This window comes from Gekko japonicus, unplaced genomic scaffold (assembly GCF_001447785.1).
Source record: "Gekko japonicus isolate JY-2015 unplaced genomic scaffold, Gekko_japonicus_V1.1 scaffold383, whole genome shotgun sequence".
Classification (NCBI taxonomy): Eukaryota; Metazoa; Chordata; class Lepidosauria; order Squamata; family Gekkonidae; genus Gekko; species Gekko japonicus.
In genome coordinates this window covers 456,111-478,834 of record NW_015164193.1, presented here as the reverse complement: position 1 = coordinate 478,834, position 22,724 = coordinate 456,111, and the positions used below count along the sequence as shown (strand labels likewise).

Here is a 22,724-nt window from a genome sequence, read left to right as displayed (position 1 = left end):
TTGATACCTGGAGTTAGATCCCTGCAGAGGCCATTTCAAAAGGTATTGGGGGGAATTCAACCCTCCCTGAAGGGATTTTTTTTACTTTTTGGATTTTTCTGCCGACACAGGAAGTCTACTGACTATGTAGGAAAAGCTGTTGGGGGAGAGTGAGCCCTCTGTTGGCAGAAACAAGTATCCGCACAACCCGCCCCCTGTTGGAATTAGATATATAGATAGATATGTGTGTAATGTTTGACTTTTATATTGTATTATTGGTTTATAGTTGTGTATTATCTTTAATAAAATTGTCTATAAAAATACAACTAGACAAGAAGCCTGGACATGTGTTTTGCTGACATGGAAAACTTAACAGGTTTGGCTGAGTAAATGTGGAAAGGCTGTTCCACAGCCAAAGAGCCACCACAGATGAACACTTCTTGAACAGTGATCCTTTCATTTTTCAGTAACTACAGTTTGGTATTGATAGCCAAACTGGATGAACCAAGGTTTATCATAAACCACTCTGAACTATGGTTTCAAATCAAGGATTTGTGGCAGTTCCTGTTTATTGGTAACCATAGTTTGCCCAGTTTGGAAATCACAATGAACTATGATTAGAGAAAATCAGGAAAGGAGGAGGGAGTTGGCATATGAGGAGGGAACACATTAGCCTGTGTGGTACTTAGAACTGCCAAAACATGGCTTGGCTGTGATCTTTTAATCCAAGCCATAGTAACTTGTGCATGGCCTCCTAGTGGCTTTGTGGCTCAGTACGTAGCAAAAGGCGCTGTGCTGATGGCAGGAAAAATGCAATAAGCAGCCAACTGGGGTTGGCTCAGAAAAGAAAAATACTGAAAGAGGAGTAAAGTATTTTGTTCTTCTGTGATTCATTATCGATCGTAGAAATTCTTACCTTCATTCTAACTTGTACCACACCCAGCACTTAAAGAGGAATCTGCCTTTTAGTCAACTGCTGCGTCTTAAACGCAACTGTACTTCCCATAAAGATTATATTAAATAAAGAAATAATTTACATCAGCAATTTGTTACACGGGGTTATCCAATAGAGGTTATAGCTAAAGCATCAGCCAGAGCAGAGTACAGAGCTAGGAGCAGTTTGCTAGTTTCCAATGATAGTCAGGACGCACCTAAGCGCATATCCTTATCTTGATGGAATAACACACATTCAGACTTTTGAAATCTCAGTACCAGAATATTGGAATGAATATGGCCATACCTAGGGCCCATCATTAATACCAGCAACACAATTCCAAACATATAAGGATACAACATCTGGTCTTTAAATAAGTGTACTAAAGATCTTGTATACATATGTTTGAATGTGTGTCTATACTATGTTGTATAGTGACCACTGAGGAAGGCCCTTTGAGGCCGAAACGCATTTGGTCTTCAGTTGGAAAGTGTTAACCCATCGTGTGTATTAATATTTGATATGCTTTTATTAGTCTGATAATTGAAAAAAAAAATTTAACCTGAATATATTTTAATATGTGTACACTCTAATAAATTTTGTATTTTTATAATATATATGGTCAGCTTAACCCTTCTAGTTTGCAGTGTTATCTTGGGTTGAGTTTTTCGCTCCCCCCCCTTTCCATTTAATTATACCACCAATGCTGAACTCATTAAGAAAATTATTTTCAAACACTGGCATCTGGTCAGTGATATTCTGGGTTGCAAGGACAAACCTTACATAGGTTTTCGTAAAACTAAAAGTATTAGGAATTCTTTAATTCGAACAGATGTGTTAAGCTTTAGCAGAAGCCTTCCGGCTAATAGCGGTCATCATCGTTGCGGGAGATGTTCAGTCTGTGTGCTTGCAATCGTAACGAATAAAATTACTTTTATGCCTATTAATGTTACAGTCACACTGAAGCAACTTACGACTTGTGCAACAAAAAAGATAGTGTATCTTATTCAATGTTGTTGTTCTACTCCTAAAATGTATGTGGGTATGTCCACAAGAGCCATTCAGACATGCATTATTGAACATAAATCTCGCATCCAACAGAGAAATCTAGAATCTCCATTGGTTCCCCATTTTGTAGAACAGGGACACAGTTGTACAGATTTTACATTTGTGGTACTTGAAACCTTTGATACTTATAAGTATAATAATGTGGATGTTAAAAAAGCCTTAGCAAGGCGTGAGGCATTTTGGATACATCGATTACAAACACGACATCCTAAGGGATTAAACTATGATATAGACTATACATGTTTCTTATAAGTTCAGTAGATAGGTCACATAGTAATAAGGACAATAGGGTATACGGATACTGATAAGGGCTCTTTAAGAGCTCTTGCAGGTGGCATCACTTAGGATATATATGGTAAGCATGTAGCAGTAGAACAGAGAGACTTTTTCAGCTTCGAAGCCCAGTCTGTTAAAGACAGGTCCAATATGAGAGGTAGGTGGTAATAGGTGGTAATCAGGATACAGTTAATGCTATTCAATTAAATTAATAACTGGATTAAATTCCAATACCTCTATCTTTTAGGAAATAAGGGCTAGTCGTGATACTAAATGTAGCAACTCTCGTGAAGAAATATCTTTAGAAACCAGGAAGTAATATTACATAAAGGGAACCCAGGCATGCCTGCATGCCTGCCCTTTGTCAGGGTGTGTGGCATATGCAAATGAGTTATGCAAATGAGCTCCTGCACTTCTTTTTCTGTGAAATGACCCCCGCTTTGCTCTAGTTACTTAACATCTTAAAACTAACCAATAGTGTATGTTGTGCATTATAAACTACAAAAGCTAGCAATAGAAGTTGTGGAACTCAGGTTTACTATTGATCACACTGAACATCTGTGCCTGAGTGATAAATCCCATCTTCTGCATGTCTCCCCTAGCACTGGCACCCAGCACTGGCAATTACTCTCTTTTTATTCCTTAAAACAATTTTCATAGACCACCTTCTCCTCCACACTCTTCTTTGAACTCCTTCTTCAGTCTTTTCTGTATCCTATGTCAATGATGATTTAGAAGAGTCTGGGGCTATGTTGCATACATAAGTAGTCCTAAAAATACATGGTGTATAGAATGCACCCTTATCTGGTCAACATGACTGAAAAAGTGGAACTCTCCTTCAAGATGGCAGGTATTTCAACAAAACTGATGTTTATACTCATGCACTTTTGATGTTATCTGGCATTCCTTCTGTAACTCTCCAAGTTCTTATTTTTTATATTTTGTAATCTGCCTTGCCTAAGGTAGGCTACAAATTAAGTGAATAAATTTTGCCAAGTTCTGGTTGCCTACGTTCTGCAGTGTGTTCCATTCTTAAATTTATAAATATTTTTACATAACTAAACAGCGTGGATTCACTTTCAGCCAGAAACAGTGTTGTACCCAGTTATTACCAGTTCTTGTCTCTGAAATGTTCTGGTGACATAAGGCGAAACTAGAAGGAAATCTGGGAGGCTGGTAAACAGATCTTCCCAGCATTTTCATGGAGAAATAATGTGCTGGAGGTTGAGGTGTTTTAACCCTTCTTCCCAGTATGGTTTTGCTGATTGAATATTCCCTTTCCCTCAGTTCTATTAGGAAAGAAAAAAAAATACCATCAATGAGAGGATGGCTAAAGCCCCCCTCCCTGTGCATCATGACCAATGTTCCCTCTAAGCTGTGGAGTCTTGTGAGCAAAAATTCTACTTTGTGAGCTACTGGAATTAAAGTTGTGAGCGAGCAATTTGGCTTCTGCATAAATTAGTTTGCTCTGGAGCCATCCTTCCTGAGCAAAGACTAAAATGTGTGAACCAGGGGCTAAAAAGCTGTGAGCTAGGTCACACTAACTCAGCTTAGAGGGAACACTAATCATGACCTTTGATCTAAAACAACTTCCTGTGAAGCTGCCATTTTCATTTTAAAAAAATGTTTGAAAGATCATGCTTATACATTTCCCAGCACTTTAACAGCATCATGTTTTAAGAGTTTGAATAGCTCAGCTGGGATACCATCATCTCTGCTAGCTTTGTTGTTTGTAATGCTTTCTAAGGCCCATTTGACTTCACATTTCAGGATGTCTGGTTCGAGGTCAGTGATTACACCATCATGGTTGTCAAGGACATTGAGATCCTTCTTGTATAGTTGTTGAAGTGGGCTTTTGGGTAACATCTATATGTCACCATTCTGATTTGATTAAATTGGTAACATCATTGAGCACATTATTGTTAAACATGGTTGTTTTATGCTGTTTTAATGTTTTATATTTGGCACATGCTGCCCCTGTTTGTAAGCTGCCCTAAGACCGCTTTCGGGGAGGATGGAATATAAGTGTAATTAATAAATATAAATAAATAAATAGTTCTGTGTATTCTTGCCATCTCTTCCTAATCTCTTCTGCTTCCATTAGGTACTTACCATTTTTGTCCTTTATCATGGCCAGCTTTGCACGGAACATTCCCTTGATTTCTCCAATTGTCTTGAAGAGATCTCTAACCCTTCCCATTCTGTTGTTTTCCTCTATTACTTTGCATTGTTCATTCAGGAAAGCCTCCTTATCTCTCTTTGCTGTTCTCTGGAAATCTGCATTCAGTTGGGTAAATGAGTAGCTCATGATGTCAACCACAGTCAGCTCCAGATCTTGTTTTTACTGACTGTATAGAGTTTCTCCATCTTTGACTGTAAATTATATAATCAGTCTGATTTCGGTGTTGCCCATCTGGTGATGTTGCCTCTTAGGTTGCTGGAAGAGAGTGTTTGCTATGATCAGCGTATTCTCTTGACAAAACTCTGTTAGCCTTTGCCCAGCTTCATTTTGTTCTCTGAGGCCAAACTTGTCCGTCATTCCAGTTGCGTTTTGACTTCGTGCTTTAGTATTCCAGTCCCCTATGATGAGGAGGACATCTTTTTTTGGTGTTAGTTCTAGGAGGTGTTGTAGATCTTCATAGAACCAGTCCACTTCAGCCTCTTCTGCATCAGTGGTTGAGGCATAGACTTGGATTACTGTGATGCTGAATGGTTTGCCTTGGATTTGGACCAGGATCATTCTGTCATTTTTGAGGTTGTATTCCATTACTGCCTTTCGCACTCTCTTGTTGACTATAAAGGCCACACCATTTTTTTCTATGGGATTCTTGGCCACAGTAGTAGATATAATGGTCTTCTGCATTAAATTTGCCCATTCCTGTCCACTTTAGTTCACTAATTCCCAAGATGTCGATGTTCAGTCTTCCCATCTCATTTTTTACCACATTAAGCTTACCTTGATTCATAGATCTTACATTCCAGGTTCCTATGCAGTATTGTTCTTTGCAGCATTGGACTTCCCTTTCACCATCAGACACATACACAATTGAGCATCCTTTCAGCTTTGGCCCAGCTGCTTTACACTTTCTGGGGTTACTTGTACTTGTCCTCTGCTCTTCCCCAGTAGCATATTGGACACCTTCCGACCTAAGGGGCTCATCTTCTGGCATCATATCTTTTAGCCTTTTGTTACTGTCCATGGGGTTTTCTTGGCAAAGATACTGGTGTGGGTTGCCATTTCCTTCTCCAGTGGATCACATTTTGTCTGAGTTCTCCGCTGTGGCTTGTCCATCCTGGGCGAGGCTACCTTCTGGCACCCTCCCGCCATGCACCCACCAATTACAGGGTTGCCAACCTCCAGGCTGGGCTGCGGCAGGGAGTTCAGGTGGGGGGGCAAAGCCCGGTGTGTGTGTGGAGCTGCTGGCTCCTTCTGGGAGGAAGAGGGGCAGCAACATTCTGGCACATTCCCCCCCGGGGCATTGCCCAGCTGCCACCCCATCTGGGTGGGGGGAGCGAGGAGGCTGCTGGCGGCTCCCCGGGTGCCTCAGCTGAAAAGGGGGGGCACAAAGGAGGCCGAGGAGAAGGACCCTCCCTCCTCCTCCTCCCCCCTCCCACACCCGGATGGGCAGGGGTGCCCCTTGGCGGCTGGCCCCGGTCTGCTGGGTTTTTGACCCGCCTGGATCTCCCTGCCAAAAGCCACCATTCTGCTCAGACTAGTCCCTGCCCTGCCTTCCCCTCGGGGCCCGAGTGAAGATTTCCTCTGGTTTCTCTCTCGGCGGCTCGCCACGGGGCTGCTTTCCCTTCCCATCCTGATGTGCTGGGTGCATCCTCCTGTTCTTGGCTCCCCTTTCTCTAATGCGGAAATGAATCCCCTTTGTCGGATTATTGTGAGGCTGCTTTCATGTCGCCCTGGCTGGCACTAAATGTGTCTGTGGCCCAGTCCTGTGGCCTTTCATTTGGGGTGTGCGCGCGCACTGATGCTGCTCTTGATTGCGGGGCTCTGGGTACCGCGCTCCAGAAGGAGGAGCGAAGGCAACCAGTGCTGCACTCAGCTTGTGAGCCCGCCCACCCGGAGGTTCTAGTGCAAAGAAGAGGAAGGTGCCTGCGGGAAGAGGAGGTGGCTGAGCGGTGGAAGGGTGTTTTGGTCCCCTACCTCCCCCGCCTCACCCAAGGCAGACCCTGCCAGGTAGGCTAGTGGAAGCGAGGGAGGGTGGAAGAGCGGGAGAGCCATGGCGGAGCGGAGAGTCACCAGCCCCCACTCACCCCCCCAGTGGTGCTATCCCAACACCTCCCTCCTTGGGCCGCCTTGCCTCGCCACCCGGGAGGGGTGAGTCAGCCAGCACATCAGGAGTCAGAGGGACGGGGCACCTTGGCGCTCAATGGGGCGGGCAGGCTGCGGCAGGAAGGAGGGAGGCCGGCCGGGATGGCTTGGCTTCGGGGCCCAGGGAGGGGCCTCTGGCAGCCACCTGCCTTCCCTGGGCTGGCACCCCCATGATGGCCCCGTGCTCTAGGCGAAAACCTAGTTTGCCTAGTGAGCGGGCCGGCCCTGCGCATAGCCCACAGCCTCATCGAACCACGCAAGCCCCCTCTCCATGTCAAGGCAGTGATCCATAAGAGAGGGTGTGTTATGTTACTGGGTTAAATAAAGGCTTTACTTATTTGCAAATCATTATTTAGTTCTAATAGTAACCAGTTAGCATGTAGCCAGTTAATATTCAGAAAATATAAACATTTTAAAATAGGGAAACTTGATTTAAATCAACTATCTTTTTCTTGTTGATTTAAGTTTCAGTGAAGGTGATTTGTGCTGATGCTATACTTACAGTAATCTAGTGTATGCTTATGATTGTGCGTAGTGAGTGCCTTTAAGAAGAAAAATGGGAGGCCAACATGTACATATTGCTCTGGATCACAACAATGTTTTTTTGATTTATTTAGAGCAAATAGCCAAATTGCCATCCTGTGCATAGAGATCTAATTGTGACAAATCCATATAGGTACATAAAGGCTGTTTAAGGGTGTTTTACACTTTTGTATGTGGTTAGACACCAAGGGTTTAGGGAAAAAACAAATGTGATTAGAAACTACCATTTTCTGATGGTGTTCATTCATTCAGGGATCACTTGTGGTTTCTCTCCAGTGAACTGGTAAAACCACAAACCACTCTACAGGGTTTTGAAAGGTCCTGCCCTGCGTAATATGGAAAAATAATGTCTATTTACTGGTTCATTTTGTTCCTCCAAAATGAGTAATATGTATTATGTAATAAAGTCTCATTAATGAAAACAGCAGTGTATTCCCCATTAAGATAACCTACATTTGAGAAAGTTAAAACATAATGTACGTAACAAATTTTATGCAAGTAGGTTAAAAAGTAATCAAGATCTAGTAGAGATTTGTGACATGCCTTATGAGCTTGTTGATAGCCCGATGTGCTTTATTTTTGATGCACATGATTGTTTCTCATAAAAGGATGCCCTGAGATTTCTTTTTAACTTGGTTTTCTTTAATTTGTCATTCTATTTTTGTTATATTTGAATTTTTAACATTTTGTACATTCATTTTATGGCTTTGTCTCTGCTGTACATTGCCCAGAGCCTGGCACAAGCTGGGATGGGGCAATTAATAAATCAAATAAATAGTAATAATAATAAAATGATAAAATTTCAGTGGGCATAGGCTAAATTGACGAAACAGAAATTTACTGAAAGGCTCAAGATGGTCAGGTAATAAGACCACCGTTCAGAGATACTAGTCCCAACTTATATAGATGTGTATTGTTGAAATCAGTAGGAGTTAATTTGTTAATAGGTTTTCGCTCCTGCCAACCTAGCAGTTCGAAAGCAAGAAATTGCAAGTAGATAAATAGGTACCACTTCGGTGGGAAGGTAACAGCGTTTCGTGCACCTTGCTGTTTAGTCATGCCGGCCACATGACCACGGAAACGTCTTCGGACAGCGCTGGCTCTTTGGCTTTGAAACGGAGATGAGCACCGCAACCCTAGAGTCGGATTCGACTGGCTTTCGAGCAAGGGAACCTTTACTTTTTTTTTTTTACTAATTGCAGTGAAACCTAATCTTGACTTTGATTGGATTGGTTTCACTGAATGCAAACATATTTTATTTTGTTTGCAAAAGTATCATGTTTTTGAAACCTGGGGACTGAGCATTGAAGGCTGGCAGTTTGAAGAAATCATCTTCTTATGAACACTTTTGATTGTTTTTAATAGAAACCATTTTGACTCTCTCTCTCTCTCTTATTTAAAGGTTGTCGAACTGCCCCAACAGATTTAGCTTTCATCTTGGATGGTTCCTACAGTGTTGGACCAGAAAACTTTGAAATTGTTAAAAGATGGCTTGTTAATATTACAAGCAATTTTGATATAGGACCCAAGTTTACTCAGGTTGGAGTAGTTCAGTACAGTGATTACCCCGTCCTTGAGATTCCACTTGGAACACATGACTCCAATGAAAACTTAGTCAGAGAAATGGAATCTATACAGTACTTGGGTGGAAATACAAGAACGGGGAGAGCCATTCAATTTGCCATCGACCATCTATTTGCTAAATCCCTCAGATTCCTTACAAAAATAGCAGTTGTTCTCACTGATGGTAAGTCCCAAGATGAAGTCAAAGATGTGGCAGCTGAAGCAAGAAAAAACAAAATCACTCTGTTTGCCATTGGAGTTGGTTCAGAAACTGAAGAGGATGAATTGAGAGCTATTGCCAACAAACCCTCTTCAACGTATGTTTTCTATGTTGAAGATTATATTGCAATATCCAGAATAAGAGAAGTAATAAAGCAAAAACTCTGTGAAGGTAAATATTAATGCTCTCTGGAGCATAACTGACCTTTCTGGTGATGTACTCTTGTAGCACATGGATCTATGAGTGTGTGTATATATTACCTGCCTTACACACTGTGTTGTATAACTGTTTGACTGTATTCCAGTATTTCATAAGCAGTGTTCCCTCTAAGTTGAGTTAGTGTGAGCTAGCTCACAGTTTTTTAGCCTACAGCTCACACATTTTTGTCTTAGCTCGGGAAGGATGGCTCCAGAACCAACTAATTAATGCAGTAGCCAAATCGCTTGCTCACAACCGTAATGCCAGTAGCTCACAAAGTGGAATTTTTGCTCACAGGACTCCGCAGCTTAGAGGGAGCATTGTTCATAAATTAAAAGGCTGTAGATGAGACCGGTACAGCTGAATTATGTAATTGTCCAGGGAAAAATATTGTTTTGCAGCAGAACAAAATTCAGGTTTGGAATTGAGGGGGGAAATATATTTTCATGTAAAGTGCAGGAATGAAAGCCATGGGGAAGGCAAACTTTGAAATTACCACATCTGCCAATTTCCAAGTCTAGATTAGCTGTTAAAAATCTGGCAGGCTGATCCTCTGCAGGAATTTGCAGCGCCCTCAAGTGCTCATAAACCAGGATTAACTTCATGAGCCCATCAAGACTTTTCATGCAGTGTCACCAAGACTAGCAGCTCTTGACCAGCAAGGTGCTTTTCAAAGACTTGGGGAGTTTTCAGAATTTCTCCATATTCCATGGGTGTAGCCCTGCTAGGAAAGCAAAATTCCAAGAGTCCATTTCAGTACTTCAGTATCACTTTATGTACTTGGGTTATGATGACCCAAAGAGCTCCAGTGGAGTGTCTGCCTGTCTAGTATACCTCACTCTGCCTCTCCAAGGAGCTCAAAATGGCATGCATCTCCCTTCCCCATTTTATCTTCAGAATAGTGCTTTGAGGTACATTAGGCTGAGAGTGTGTGACTGATCTATCATTCTGGGGGTTGTTAGTGTTGGCAATATGAAAAGTCTTTCTGGGATCAGAAACTAATCTTGTTTCGCAGACTGTGGTCTTTCTGTTCTCTCCTTATCAGTATGCTTCTCCTTTTTGGGACAGATTTCACATCTCAATCTCCTGAGAAGTCTGAGTAATAGAGGTTTTACTGTATATTATGTCAGTGAACAGAAATTTTGGCACTTGAATTTCTTAAGTTCTTTTAAAAAATAATCTAGGGTAAGTGCCCAGTATTGTGCTGCATTAAAAAAAAAAAGTATTTGGCCAACTGAATTTTTTTCAGAAGTACATCATACTTTTTTAAAATGAATATGGCTATGAGTCCATAGCAGGCTCATTGGATAAGTCAAAACACAACTGGATTATTGCAAATGCACTCCATACCTGCTTTGTATTTTGCTTGGCTGTGTCTGGCTTCAGATTCTTCCAGAGCTGTAAAAATGGGACCTCAGTGGATCCTTTATGTTCCCTCTATAAGTCTTGCCAACTGAGGATATTGGCACAGAGGGCTGGAAAGGGCTATCAGGGTGGTGGGAAAGAGGAATTCAGCTGCTGGCAAAAGTTTTCAGTTCTTGGCTTCTTAAGATTCATGCGACCTCTAGGTGAGAGTGGGGAAGTGTAGATGCATGGTTCTCAAATTTTAGCAACCCAAGCACCCCCATTTCAATTTAAAATCTTTCATAGTGCTTGGAGGGGGGGCAACAGTGGGAGGGCTTCTAGTGTCCTGGCCCCACTGCTGGACCTTTTGATGGCACCTGGTATTTTTGGTCACTGTGTGACAGAGTGTTGGACTGGATGGGTCATTGGCCTGATCCAACGTTGGCTTCTCTTATGTTCTCTTATGGACACTCAAGACTTGCCCTCTTCCTTCACTTGCGCTTGCCATGTGCTGGACAACCCCCTTTTTGAAATGTGTCGCAAGCTGTGAATGCCCCATGGAGGCCTCTGTTCTGTAGTGAATGCAAAACAAGAGAAGACCATATCACGCATACTTGAAGAGCAAATTTAAAGTGTTTCTGTTGTGTATTACATGGCCTACAAGGTCTGCTAGATGTTGATGTTGGCAGTAGGTTCCCCAGCCCTTCACAACTGCAAAGTCAGTTGTGCAACTTACTCACAGATGTGATAAAGTAGCTGGCTTGAGGCTTTTGACTCGTACCAGTCATGTGGCAGCATTGCAGTTTAGCCAGGCACAATGAAGGAGAAACTAAATATGTACGATTCAGTGGGCTGCCTTTCATAGTTCAGGTAGATTTTCAAACCTGTGAATACAACCTGTTACAGATTGATTTAAAATTCTTACAGATCACATAGGCAGGGGCTTACATGCATGAAGCTCTGCAGACACATATGGCAGGGAGCCACTGACAAAGGGTGCTTTCACATGTGCTGAATACCGCACTTTAAATCTACTTTCAATGAACTTTAGTGATCATTTACAAGTGGATTTTGCTGTTTCACAAAGTCAAGTCCAGTTGCAAAGTGCATGAAAGTGGATTGAAAGTGCATTAGTCAGTGTGTGTGAAGGCACCTTTATAGGTGGATGTGGGTGAAAAAAACCCCTTCTGATGCTGTCATACAGTGTTCAGTGGTATAAACAGCAATACACTGACCATCAGTGCATTGGCAGTTCTACATTCTTTTGATACTTCATTGAAGAAAAAATATCAAGTGATGGAATGTACTGTTTATACAACACAAAGTTTTCAGACTGTTTGAGTACATTATTGCAGCAATGTTAGCACTGTAATATAAACATTATCCACATATTGTAGATGGCAGTGGGGGTGGGGAGGTCTGCATGATACCAGCTTTCATAACACCACACAGGACTATTTACTCCTGTGTATATCTTTTCGATAAAAATGAGCAGGAGTGGCCCCTGCATTCTGAGGTAAAGTGATGGCTACCAGATATAGGGCCTGCTCCCTAATGGTGTCTCAGTTACCAAACTGTATGTCTGTTTTCTTTGTAGAATCAGTTTGTCCAACAAGAATTCCTGTTGCATCTCGGGATGAAAAAGGATTTGATATCCTCCTAGGCTTAGGAGTGAAAAGAAAGGTGAAAAAGAGAATTCAAATCCCATCTACTAATGCAAAAGCATATGAAGTAACTACAAGTGTTGACTTGTCAGAATTAACCAGGTATTTCTGTTTTGGATGGCTAAATGGTTCTTAATAAAATGTGGTTTGGTCTCATTGTTTGGAATTCTCCATCATCAAAATGGTTTTTTTCCCCTTTTCTTTTAAATTGATTTCTAGGGATGTATTTCCAGAAGGCCTTCCTCCATCGTATGTATTTGTCTCTACTCAGAGGTTTAAAGTCAGAAAAACTTGGGACTTGTGGAGAATATTAAGCTTAGATGGGAGGCCACAGATAGCTGTCACTGTGAATGGAGAGGACAGAACATTATCCTTTACTACAACAAGCAAAGTAAACGGTTCTCAAATTGTAACTTTCACTGCACCCCGTGTAAAGGTAGAGGACTTCATTTGTAGACTGATATATTTGTGACTATTATGTCTGTTTTAAGTGAATAGAGAAATAAATTTCATTTCTGGGTATTTTCAAGTCTTTTTAAAACTTGAATAGAAATAACAAAATATATGAGCCTTTTGCCAGTTCTAAAAGGGTACACATGTATAAAATTTGGCATGTATAGACCAGGAACTAGTCCTGTTGTTGGGTAGCAAGTTGCTGCTTATGTTGGACTGTACACAGGAGGCTCAGAGGCAATGCTTCAGTGCCATATTTTACAAACCCACCATCCTCAGACTCCACAAAATGATGCCAGAAAACTAAACAGGATTACTAAACAGTTACCCACACTTATATAGGAACAGATCTTCATAGGCATACCCCAGGAACCTCAGCCAGGCACTCACTATTTGCTGTCCAAAATATGAGCCTTGCAACCTAGAATGCCCCATTATTAACTCTGTTTTTAATTGTTATGGATTTGGGAGGGGGGTTGATTTTAATGGTTAAAAGTTCCACCCCCGAAAAGCAGTCCAGAAAGATACCATGACAGATATTATCAAAAGCTGCTGAGATGTTCAGAAGAATGAACAAGGTTGAACTCCCCCATTCATCTCCCAGTGCATGTCATCTTCCACTGCGACCAAGCTTGTTTCAGTCAGGTAACCAGGCCTGAAACCAGATTGGAATGGATGCAAACAATCTGCCTCATTCAAGAATCACTGAAGTTTCCTAGTTACCAGTTCATCATTCTCCTTTGCATCTCTGGTGTAAGGGTTTCCCTATGAAGAAACGTTAAAGAGGTTACAGCTTGGAGAAATGACTATTGAAGACGAGTTGGTTTTTATACCCCGCTTTTCACTACCCCAAGGAGCCTCAGAGTGGCTTACAATCACCTTCCCTTCCTCTCCCCACAACAAACACCCTGTGAGGTAGGTGGGGATGAGAGAGGTCTGAGAGAATTGTGACTGACCCAAGGTCACCCAGCTGGCTTCATGTGGAGGAGTGAGGAATCAAACCCAGTTCTCCAGATTAGAGTCCATTGCTCTTAACCTTTACACCACACTGGCTCTCTTGAGGGGTGATGTGATAGAGGTTTACAAAATTATGCATACTATTCTCCCTTTCTAACAATACAAGAACTCGTGGGCACTCAATGAAATTAATGAGCAGTAAACTTAGAACAGATAAAAGGAAGTACTTCTTCAAACAAATAGTAATTAACACATGGAATTCAGTGCAGCGGGAAATGGTGGCAGCTACAAGCATAGACAGCTTCAAGGGGGGATTGGATAAACATATGGAGCAGAGGACCATGAGTGGCTATTAGCCACAAGGTATGGATGGAGCACTCTGTCTGGGGCAGTGATGCTTTGTATTCTTGGTGCTTGGAGGGCCACAGTGGGAGGATTTCTGGAGTTCTGGCCCCATGGGTGAACCTCTTGATGTCACCTGGGTTTTGGCCACTGTGTGACAAGAGTGTTGGACTGGATGGGTGATTGGCCTGATTCAGCATAGCTTCTCTTATGTTCTTATGTTTTTAAGGTGTTCTATTATAAAGAAGGAAGAGGTTAATGGACCATCTAAATTCTGCCTTCCAAGACAAACAGGGAAGCTGAAACTTGTCATAGTTATAGTTCAGCTACATGTACTAATAGGAAAAATCCCAAATGAGACTTGAATTTTTCTCCAGTGAATGTCTTGACACAAATTTTGAGCCATTTCTTTTTGCATGACACTACTTAGTCACCAAATTGTTTGTTTTTGTTAATAATGGAAAATAAACTTTGCAAGGAAGTCTAGTTAGTTCCTTTTAAATATAGAACTAATCACAGCTTTTTTTGTAGAAAAAGCCCAGCAGAAACTCATTAGCATAATAGGCCACACCCAATACTGGAAACACATTAGCATAATATGCCACACCCTGACAGCACAGCTCATTAGCATATTAGGCCACACCCCGTGCTTTCCCTTGGCTTGTCTGGGCGACCCATGGCTGTGGGAAGCTCAGGCATTGACCCTTGGACAGGCCATGGAAGGCACAGGGAGGCATTTAAATGCCTCCCCGATCCTTCCAGGGCCCCCCTGGCCCGCCCGCCTCAGAGTCGCTGGGGGGGGGTCACTCTCCAGGCCTTCCCTCTGTAGCCATGCATGAAAAGGTTTTAGCTGTAGTGGGCGTGGCCAACTCTGAAGCCAGCCGGAACTCCGTTCCTGTGCGTTCCTGCTCAAAAATAACCCTGGAACTAATGTGTATATATATGTGTGTGTATTAATCTATTATTGTGTTCTCTCATTTTTCTAGTCTTTATTTGATGGAGGCTGGCATCAAATACGTCTCTTAGTGACGGAAGCAGATGTAACATTGTATATAGATGATCAAGAAACTGAAATGAAGACATTGCATCCTGTTTTAGGAATTTATATCAGTGGACTAACTCAAATTGGAAAATATTCTGGGAAAGAGGAGACTGTTCAAGTAAGTGTGTTTACAGTGTTACTTTGTGCACTCTCTAGGTAGCTATCCATTAGATTTACAGCCTGATCCTCAGTTCAGTTATTTGGAACTTGATTGTATAGGTTTGGAAGGAATTGGAAGGAAGGAAGGAAGAATTTGCAGTCCATCCTTATGGTAGAATTGGAGATGGTTTTTTGGACTGTGGTGTGTTCCGTCTGAGGTATGGAGCACTTGCATTTGAAAGGATCTAGCCACTGTAAGTAAACAATAATTCACCTTTGTTATTGTAGGTAATATGCAAGGTGACTGGTTACTAACAACTCTTCCACATGGGTTATTTGCCCCTGAATCAATGCCGCTGGGAAGCATTTTCTCCTGCTTTCCCACAGCTTTGTAGTGCTTCTGTGTGCCTCCAGGGTTTTCACTGTGATCATTGTGAAATCTGCTTTGCTACAAAGTTTTGGGAAAGATCACAGCAAAGTGTCAAAAGGTCCCCCCCCCACCTGTGGGCCAATCACCCCAGTTTCTGCGGGCGGGCAAGAGTAACTGACCCTTGGCTGAGAAACAAAACTAGTCTCACGGTTAATTACAGTGGAGACACTACATGGGCAGGAGTACAGGGTCAGAGATAACCAGGGAAGAAGCGAGAGGAAAGGAATGTGGCACCAACTCATACACAGGTCAGGCAGGCGAACCCTAGGCCTATAAACCATATGACAGCATAGCTGACGCAAAGCCTGCAGGGCTGTCATGTGGGTGGGAAAGTTTGGATTTCCCTGGTTCCACGCAGATGGCAGCCATTTTCTCTGTCCCTGCAATGGCCTTTGTTCCCCTGCCACTGGGTGGCTTTTAAATTAGTTTAAAGGCAAGATGGCAGCGCTGCAGGACATTTGTGCTTGCGCTCCTGTGGTGAAAAAACCGAAAAGGAGCTGGAATACAGCATTGATGCTAACTACAGCAGGCCGAGTAAGTGCCGGAGAGCTGGTGATCTATCGGCGTGGAGAGTGGACTACAACATTGCCCTGCCCTGTATTTCCTGCTGCAGCACGACCCCAGCTGGCTGAAATGACTTGGCCTGGCCTACCTGGCGGGGGGTCCACCCTGTGGGACCTTGGATTGCCGTGCGGACTCGCCTGGGGCTGGCGGGCTGGGCGACGGTGGCTTTGCGGCGGCTCTGGGGCGCTTGGTGGTGCCAGTGGCGCCAGGTCCGTGCCCCCTTTTTTTGGCCTGTGGATCGGTAGTGACTGCGGTTGGCTGTGGACCGATGCCGTTTGGTGCGGTCGAATGAGAAGGAGCGTCGGATGACCGCACAGGGAGAACTATCTAGCTGACTGGGAGGAGAGGAGAAGAGGCTGGGAGTGAAGTCTACCCCTCGCCTCTGGTCTGTGGAGGGAGATCAAGCGGAGAGGCTCGGAGAGAGAGGGGCAAAGACCGGGGGATTCCCCCCACACTTTGGGGAAGGAGGTCGGGCAGAGGGACCCTGGGTGATCGAGCGAGCGGGGAAACCAGCCACAGCTGGAAAGTACTGAGAGAGGGAGTACTGCCCCTAGCGGCCCACAGAAAACCAGTGACCAGAGAGGGAAGCGGCAGTGCTTGCTACACCTGGTAACTGTGACCCAAGACCTAGACTCTGAATCTTACTTGTGCCAATAGTGGCTCCTGCTGTGTGAATGTAGGGAGTGAGGATGAATAGGGTTGGTTTGGACCTTGGTGCATGGATGTTGAAGATGAATGTTGACTGACTGCGATAGGATGGTTGAATTTGAGTGATTGCCAGGTTTTAGAATTTTAAAACTATCTATGGAAGAGTTAGGGAGATGTTGAATTGTTAAATAAGATAGATGAATATTGTTAGTAACTGCTTCCAGGAAGCTTAGATTTGGAGGTTTAGGGATTGTGGGTTCCCTGGTATTTGTAATTGTTAGTAGAGTAGTTAGTTAACATAATGTATATTAGAGAGCCATTAGGCTTGCCTTTTGTTCCATAGGAAGTTAGATAGTTGGGTAGAGTAAAGAGTTAGCGGATTTGATATTGCTGTATTCAGCTCTGGGTGGGGGAATTGCCCTGCTCAGCTAGTACCAGTAGTCTGTGGCCATAGCAAAGACCAGTGGATGCAGCAATGCTGGAAGAGCAGATTCCGGTGCTCTTGCGAAGGGGAAAGTTTAACAGTGGGTCTAGGCAGAAGATCAAGGGAAGGGCCCCGAGAAGATGGGCTCAACACCCTTCCAGCCTACGACCCATCCCAAGAGAGGTCAGCAGTGAGGCTAGGAGGAGGAACCCCTCTCCGTCATTGGTGTTGTGAAGCGACAGGTCCATCAACAATAAGACGAAAGTCCTTTGGGACTTCGTCACAGAACAACAAGTGGACCTGGTGTGTATGACCAAGACTTGGGTGTAGGACGGGGAGACTGTAGCTCTCTCCCAACTTGCCCCATCCGTGTTTTCGGTCTTACACCAATCGCGGACTAAGGGGTGGGGTGGGGGAGCGGTGATGTTCATTCGGGAGGCTTACTCCTTCAGGGTGCTCCCATCGCTGGAGATCGTGGGCATGGAGTGTGTTGGCCTAGTGCTGGGGAGCGAGGAGAGTTTGGCTATCTGGCTGGTGTACCAACCACCTAACACACCGGGCAGTGGCCTGCCGTCCCTGCTGGAGGCCGTATCAGGCTGGGCGCTGGAGCACCCTAGGCTTTATAGTCTTGGGTGTCTTCAACGTCCACACTGATGACACGGACCTGGTGTCATTCATGGTGGCACTGGGACTTTCCCAATTCGTATCAACCCCCATGCACCAGGCCGGGCACACACCCGATTTGATCTTCGCTGCGGGGATTACAGTGGACCGGATTACTGCAAAGGCAGTACCATGGTCAAACCACTATGCTCTATCTGAATGTTCCACCCCGACCCTGTTTAGGCAGCAAGCAGATTTTAGTTTGCCTGTGGAGCCAAATCGACCCCATACGGCTTCAAATGGCTCTGCAGGATCCGATGCCCCCTGGCGGCTCATTAGATGAGCTTGTGGAGGACTTGTATAGTTGACTCTCCACAGCAATCAATGAGATTGCTTCCTGCCACCCTCTGCGCCTGCACTCTAGGCTTGCCCCTGGTATATCCAGGGGTTGTGGCTGATGAAGCAAGAGCTAAGACGGCTAGAGAGGCGGTGGCGGTGTGCCCGCGATGAAGCATCAAGAACATCCTGTAGGACGTTTATGAGATCCTATGAGGTGGTGAACTATGGTGCTGGAGAAGACTCTTGAGAGTCCCTTGGACTGCAAAAATATCAAATCAGTCAATCCTAAAAGACAGCCCAATTGTTTAGAACAATTCAGTCCTTAACAGCTCTGCCCCAAGACAGACAAAATAGTAGGCAATTGGATATTGGCTGTGAGGCTTTTGCGAGCTATTTCGTGGACAAAGTCTTTGTGTTCCACCGTGACCTCCCCGCCATAGTTGAAACAGTAAGTGAACTTGAGGCCCCTTGCATGTCTTTGCAGGGATTAGAATGTTTCGACCCGCTCAGTCTGGAGGAAGTTGACAGACTGCTTGTATCTCTGTGTCCAACCACATGCTACCTTGATCCATGCCCTTTCTGGCTCATTAAAGCGGGCCACGAGGGGTTTCGAGGTGCCGTAAGGGAGATTGTCAACAAGTCCCTCTTAGACGGATGGTTCCCTGAGGCAATCAAGGAGGCGATGGTCCGCCGTCTCCTGAAAAAACCAACTTTGGACACGGCTGAATTGGCCAACTATCGGCCGGTGTATAATTTGCCCTATCTGGGCAAATTGATTGAGAGGGCAGTGGTGACACAGCTTCAGAGCTTTCTGGATGACGCTTCTATCCTTGATCAGTCCAGCTTTTGCCTGGGATATGGGACGGAGACAGTGCTGGTTGCCCTTACTGATGACCTCTGGAGGCATCTGGATTGAGGCGGTGTGGCGGCACTGTTGTTGTTAGTCTGTTGGCTGCGTTTGACACGGTCGACCACCAGTTGCTAACCCACCATCTCGCTGACGTGGGGATACAGGGGCTCGCTCTTCAATGGCTTGCCTCTTTTCTCCAAGGTCGGGGACAGAGAGTGGTGATAGGGGAACAGCAGTCCCGGAGGCACCCACTTGAATGTGATGTGCCTCGGGGCAGTGCTTTCCCCGATGTTGTTTAACATCTACATGCGCCCCCTCGCCCAGATTGCCAGGAGTTATGGGCTGGGTTGTCATCAATATGCAGATGACACCCAGCTCTATCTGATGTTGGGTGGCCGGTCGGGCTCCAACCCAGAAGATCTGAACCGGGCGTTACAGGCCGTGGCTGGGTGGCTCAGGCTGAGCTGACTGAAACTAAACCCAGCAAAGACGGAGGTCCTGTGCCTGAGTCGACGCGGTTTGGGGTTGGGGATCCCTCTCCCGACCTTCGATGGGGCACCTTTGGAGCTGGCATCGGAGATTAGGAGTTTGGGAGTGCTCCTGGATCCCTCCTTAACGATGGAGGCCCAGGTGGCAGCCACTGCCAGATCTCCATTTTACCATCTTAGGCAGGTTCGGTAGTTGGTTCCCTTCCTCGAGCACGGTGACCTGGCTACAGTGATCCATGCAACGGTCACCTCAAGGCTGGACTACTGTAACGCTCTCTACATGGGGCTGCCTTTGTTGCTATCCAGAAGCTGCAGCTAGTGCAGAATGCGGCGGCCAGGCTGTTGTTGGGTTTCCCCAAGTGGGAGCACATCCAGCCTGGGCTGAAAGCGCTGCACTGGCTGCCAATAGCATACCGAATCCGCTTCAAAGTACTGGTTCTTACCTTTAAAGCCCTACATGGCCAGGGTCCGACCTACCTGAGGGACCGCCTTTCCCCACATATACCCCCAAGAGCACTTCGGTCAGGGACACAACATCGCCTGGTGATTCCAGGCCCCCGGGAGGTAAAGCTTATGCAGTTCCGCAGGGCCTGCAAGATGGAGCTTTTCCACCATGCCGCCACGACCACCACTATTATTATTACTTCTATTATTACCACCACCAATGGTGGAGAAAACAACGGGGTTAGGGACTGTCCCTGGAAGAACTGCCACAATTTTGCATGGCACTGATACTGCTGGACTGGCTTTGGACCATCGACAGGACAATATCACCCTAATGAAATGTCTGATACCATCTTTGGAGACCATCTTGTTTGTATGGAGCACTTTATTCTGTTTTTGTTGTGATTTAATGGTTTTACTGTTTTATACTGTTTTTATGTATGGGCTTGTGCCTCCGTGTAAGCCGCCCTGAGCCCGTTCGCGGGGAGGGCGGGGTAAAAATGTTAATAATAAATAAATAAATAAAATAAAAATAATCAGAATATAAATATAACAATCTGTGTGTCAGGTTCAATTTTCAGCTTTCTTTTTTAAAAAGTAAGTCTTTAATCATTTCCATCACAGAGATGCACCTTTGACTTTATATCTCGTAAAAAAAGACTTTTTTTAATGAAATCTGGGTATTCAAAGAATCTAATAACACAGATTGAAATGGGGAGGAGAAAAAATCTTTAAAAGCCCTGGTGGCATGGGGTGGAGGGCTGCTGGGCAATTGGAGCAGGGAAAATGTGGGGAAACATGCCGTATTGGCAACTGAAGCAGCAGCTGGAAACCGCAGAAGACCTCCCCATATAAAAAACACCTAGCTTTGTTTACATTTTTTTGTCTTAACTGGATGCATATCACATCTGTATGCAGCACTAGACAAAACTTGAAAATTCTTGTTCAAAGCAAAAATGCACATGCATGGCTAAATTGTGGAAATTTGGGATAATTTTTTTAAGAACATAATGTTAAAAGGAAGATGAAGAGTTGTAATCAACTATTCTACATTCCTTTTATTGCCCTTGGCAACATTACAAACAATTTAGTATATAATTGTCAATGATCTTTTTTCCCTGACGTCCCTCTGATTGTCCATGTAGTGCATGAAATTTTTCATGGTTTTGTTCTAGGCTGCCAAGATAAATTTTACCGTCTGCAAGAATGTGTCTGAACTACTTTTGAGGAACATGCAGCACTTTTTGTCTGCCTTGTTATGTTCTGCTGCACAAAGCTAAGCATAATTTGCAGTTTTACAAGCAATATTAATTAGCAATTAATTAGCAGCTTGTAGTGTGAAGTGAATTACAGTACATAAGATGTTCCAACTGATTGCAAAGGGTATTTCTGGTTAATAAGAACGTAATAAGAGTCATGTTGGATCAGACCAAATGCCCATCAAGTCCAGTTTTTGGTTCTCACAAACTTTTATTTGTGTTAAACATGACCATGAAATACTATGATCCATTTACTTTGGGCAACATAAAAGCACACAGTCTGAACTTTCATACATGTGGTATTCCTTGATGACTTTGGTCATTACTGTATAATGTTGTTAAGACAGGATGGAAACATAGGGTTTCCAAGGAAATCATTCTTTTAAGGTGAACAAAGTTTGAGTCCAGTGGCACCTTTAAGACCAACAAAGTTTTATTCAGGGTATAAACTTTCATGTGCAAGCACACTTCCTCAGAATCTCAGTATCAGTAGCTGAGATGAGCTTAGTATGGAGAGAGTTCCAGGTTCAATCCTTTGCTCCTTGTAGCAGCAGTCTGACAAAATCCCTCTCTCTTCATTTTTCTATCAAATCCAAGGAGGCAGTTAACATTCTGAAGTGGTGCTTGAGCACTTGATGATAACAAAAAATGAACACACACCGGAAGACTAGGCAATCTGTGTGATCCTGGAACTGAGTACAGCTTGTGTTGGATGGGGCTGCGCTCTCCCTGAAATTGATGGTGACAGAGAAAGGGTGCTCTTGGATATCTTGGGGTTCCCAAGTATCAGAGGGTGGTATATACAAGAGGCTGTTTCATTGTGTTAAGCTGGTTCATTACCAGTGCCCTTTCCTGGCTGTCTGATCATGGTAATTCATACCTAATGACAACTAGATTAAATTACTGTAAAGTTCTTTTCAAGGGGGTTGTCTTCAAGAAGTATTCAAAAGCTACGTTTGCTTCAAAATGTTGTTGCCACAGTGTGGACTGGACTGTATAACAACCAGTCTTGCAACATTTTCACTGGTTTCCATTTGGTTTCTAGGAACAATTTGAAGTGTAGGATTGACTTCTAAAGCTCTCAGTGATCTGGGTCCTGGATACATTAAAGGTCATCTTTTATGTGAGCCTACCTACCTTAAAATTTTTTTCAGGAGCCTTGTTGTGTATTTTCTCCAATTATAACTGGTGCAGTGGTAACGAATTTATGGAATTCTTTTGTCATGGAAGTTCCATTTGCTCCAACTTTATTTGTCTTCAGCTGCCAGGGAAATGCTGCCTTGGCATTTAAGATTTAATATGTAGTTGTGGCTGTAGTTCTCAATTAAGTTTTATAGCTAACTAGGAGTAATGCCCGTTGTGGGAAGAAATACAACAAGATCTAGAAGGAAGCTCCAGATGGGTGTCCCGACTGTGGCTGGTGGGGCAGCAGAGGGAAGCGGAAAATGGAGGGAGGCAAGCCATGTGTCTTTCCTTCTGCTTAGCTATAAGGCAGGGCTGTCTCAAGTCATTTTGCTGCCCCAAGTGGGTAGAATGGGAGGACAGCCTCATGGTAACAGATATGGTTCTCTCCACCTCTGACTTATTTTTTGAGGGAGAGGGGGGTGTTACACAGTGGCGGCTAAGGTAGAAGAGCACCTCCTCCTGTGCCATGTTTTCTGGGTTCCAAGGG

The 22,724-nt window shown here is 44.1% G+C and overlaps 1 protein-coding gene across 1 annotated transcript in view; it reads left to right on the top strand.

The window, feature by feature from the left end:
- Positions 1-22,724, top strand: part of COL21A1 (collagen, type XXI, alpha 1) — a 209,669-nt gene that overhangs the window by 58,249 nt on the left and 128,696 nt on the right. The window contains exons 3-6 of the mRNA XM_015408301.1: positions 8,524-9,075; positions 12,044-12,212; positions 12,330-12,546; positions 14,849-15,022. Of these exons, the coding sequence (XP_015263787.1) occupies positions 8,524-9,075; positions 12,044-12,212; positions 12,330-12,546; positions 14,849-15,022 (1,112 nt within the window). The remainder of the gene's footprint in view (positions 1-8,523; positions 9,076-12,043; positions 12,213-12,329; positions 12,547-14,848; positions 15,023-22,724) is intronic.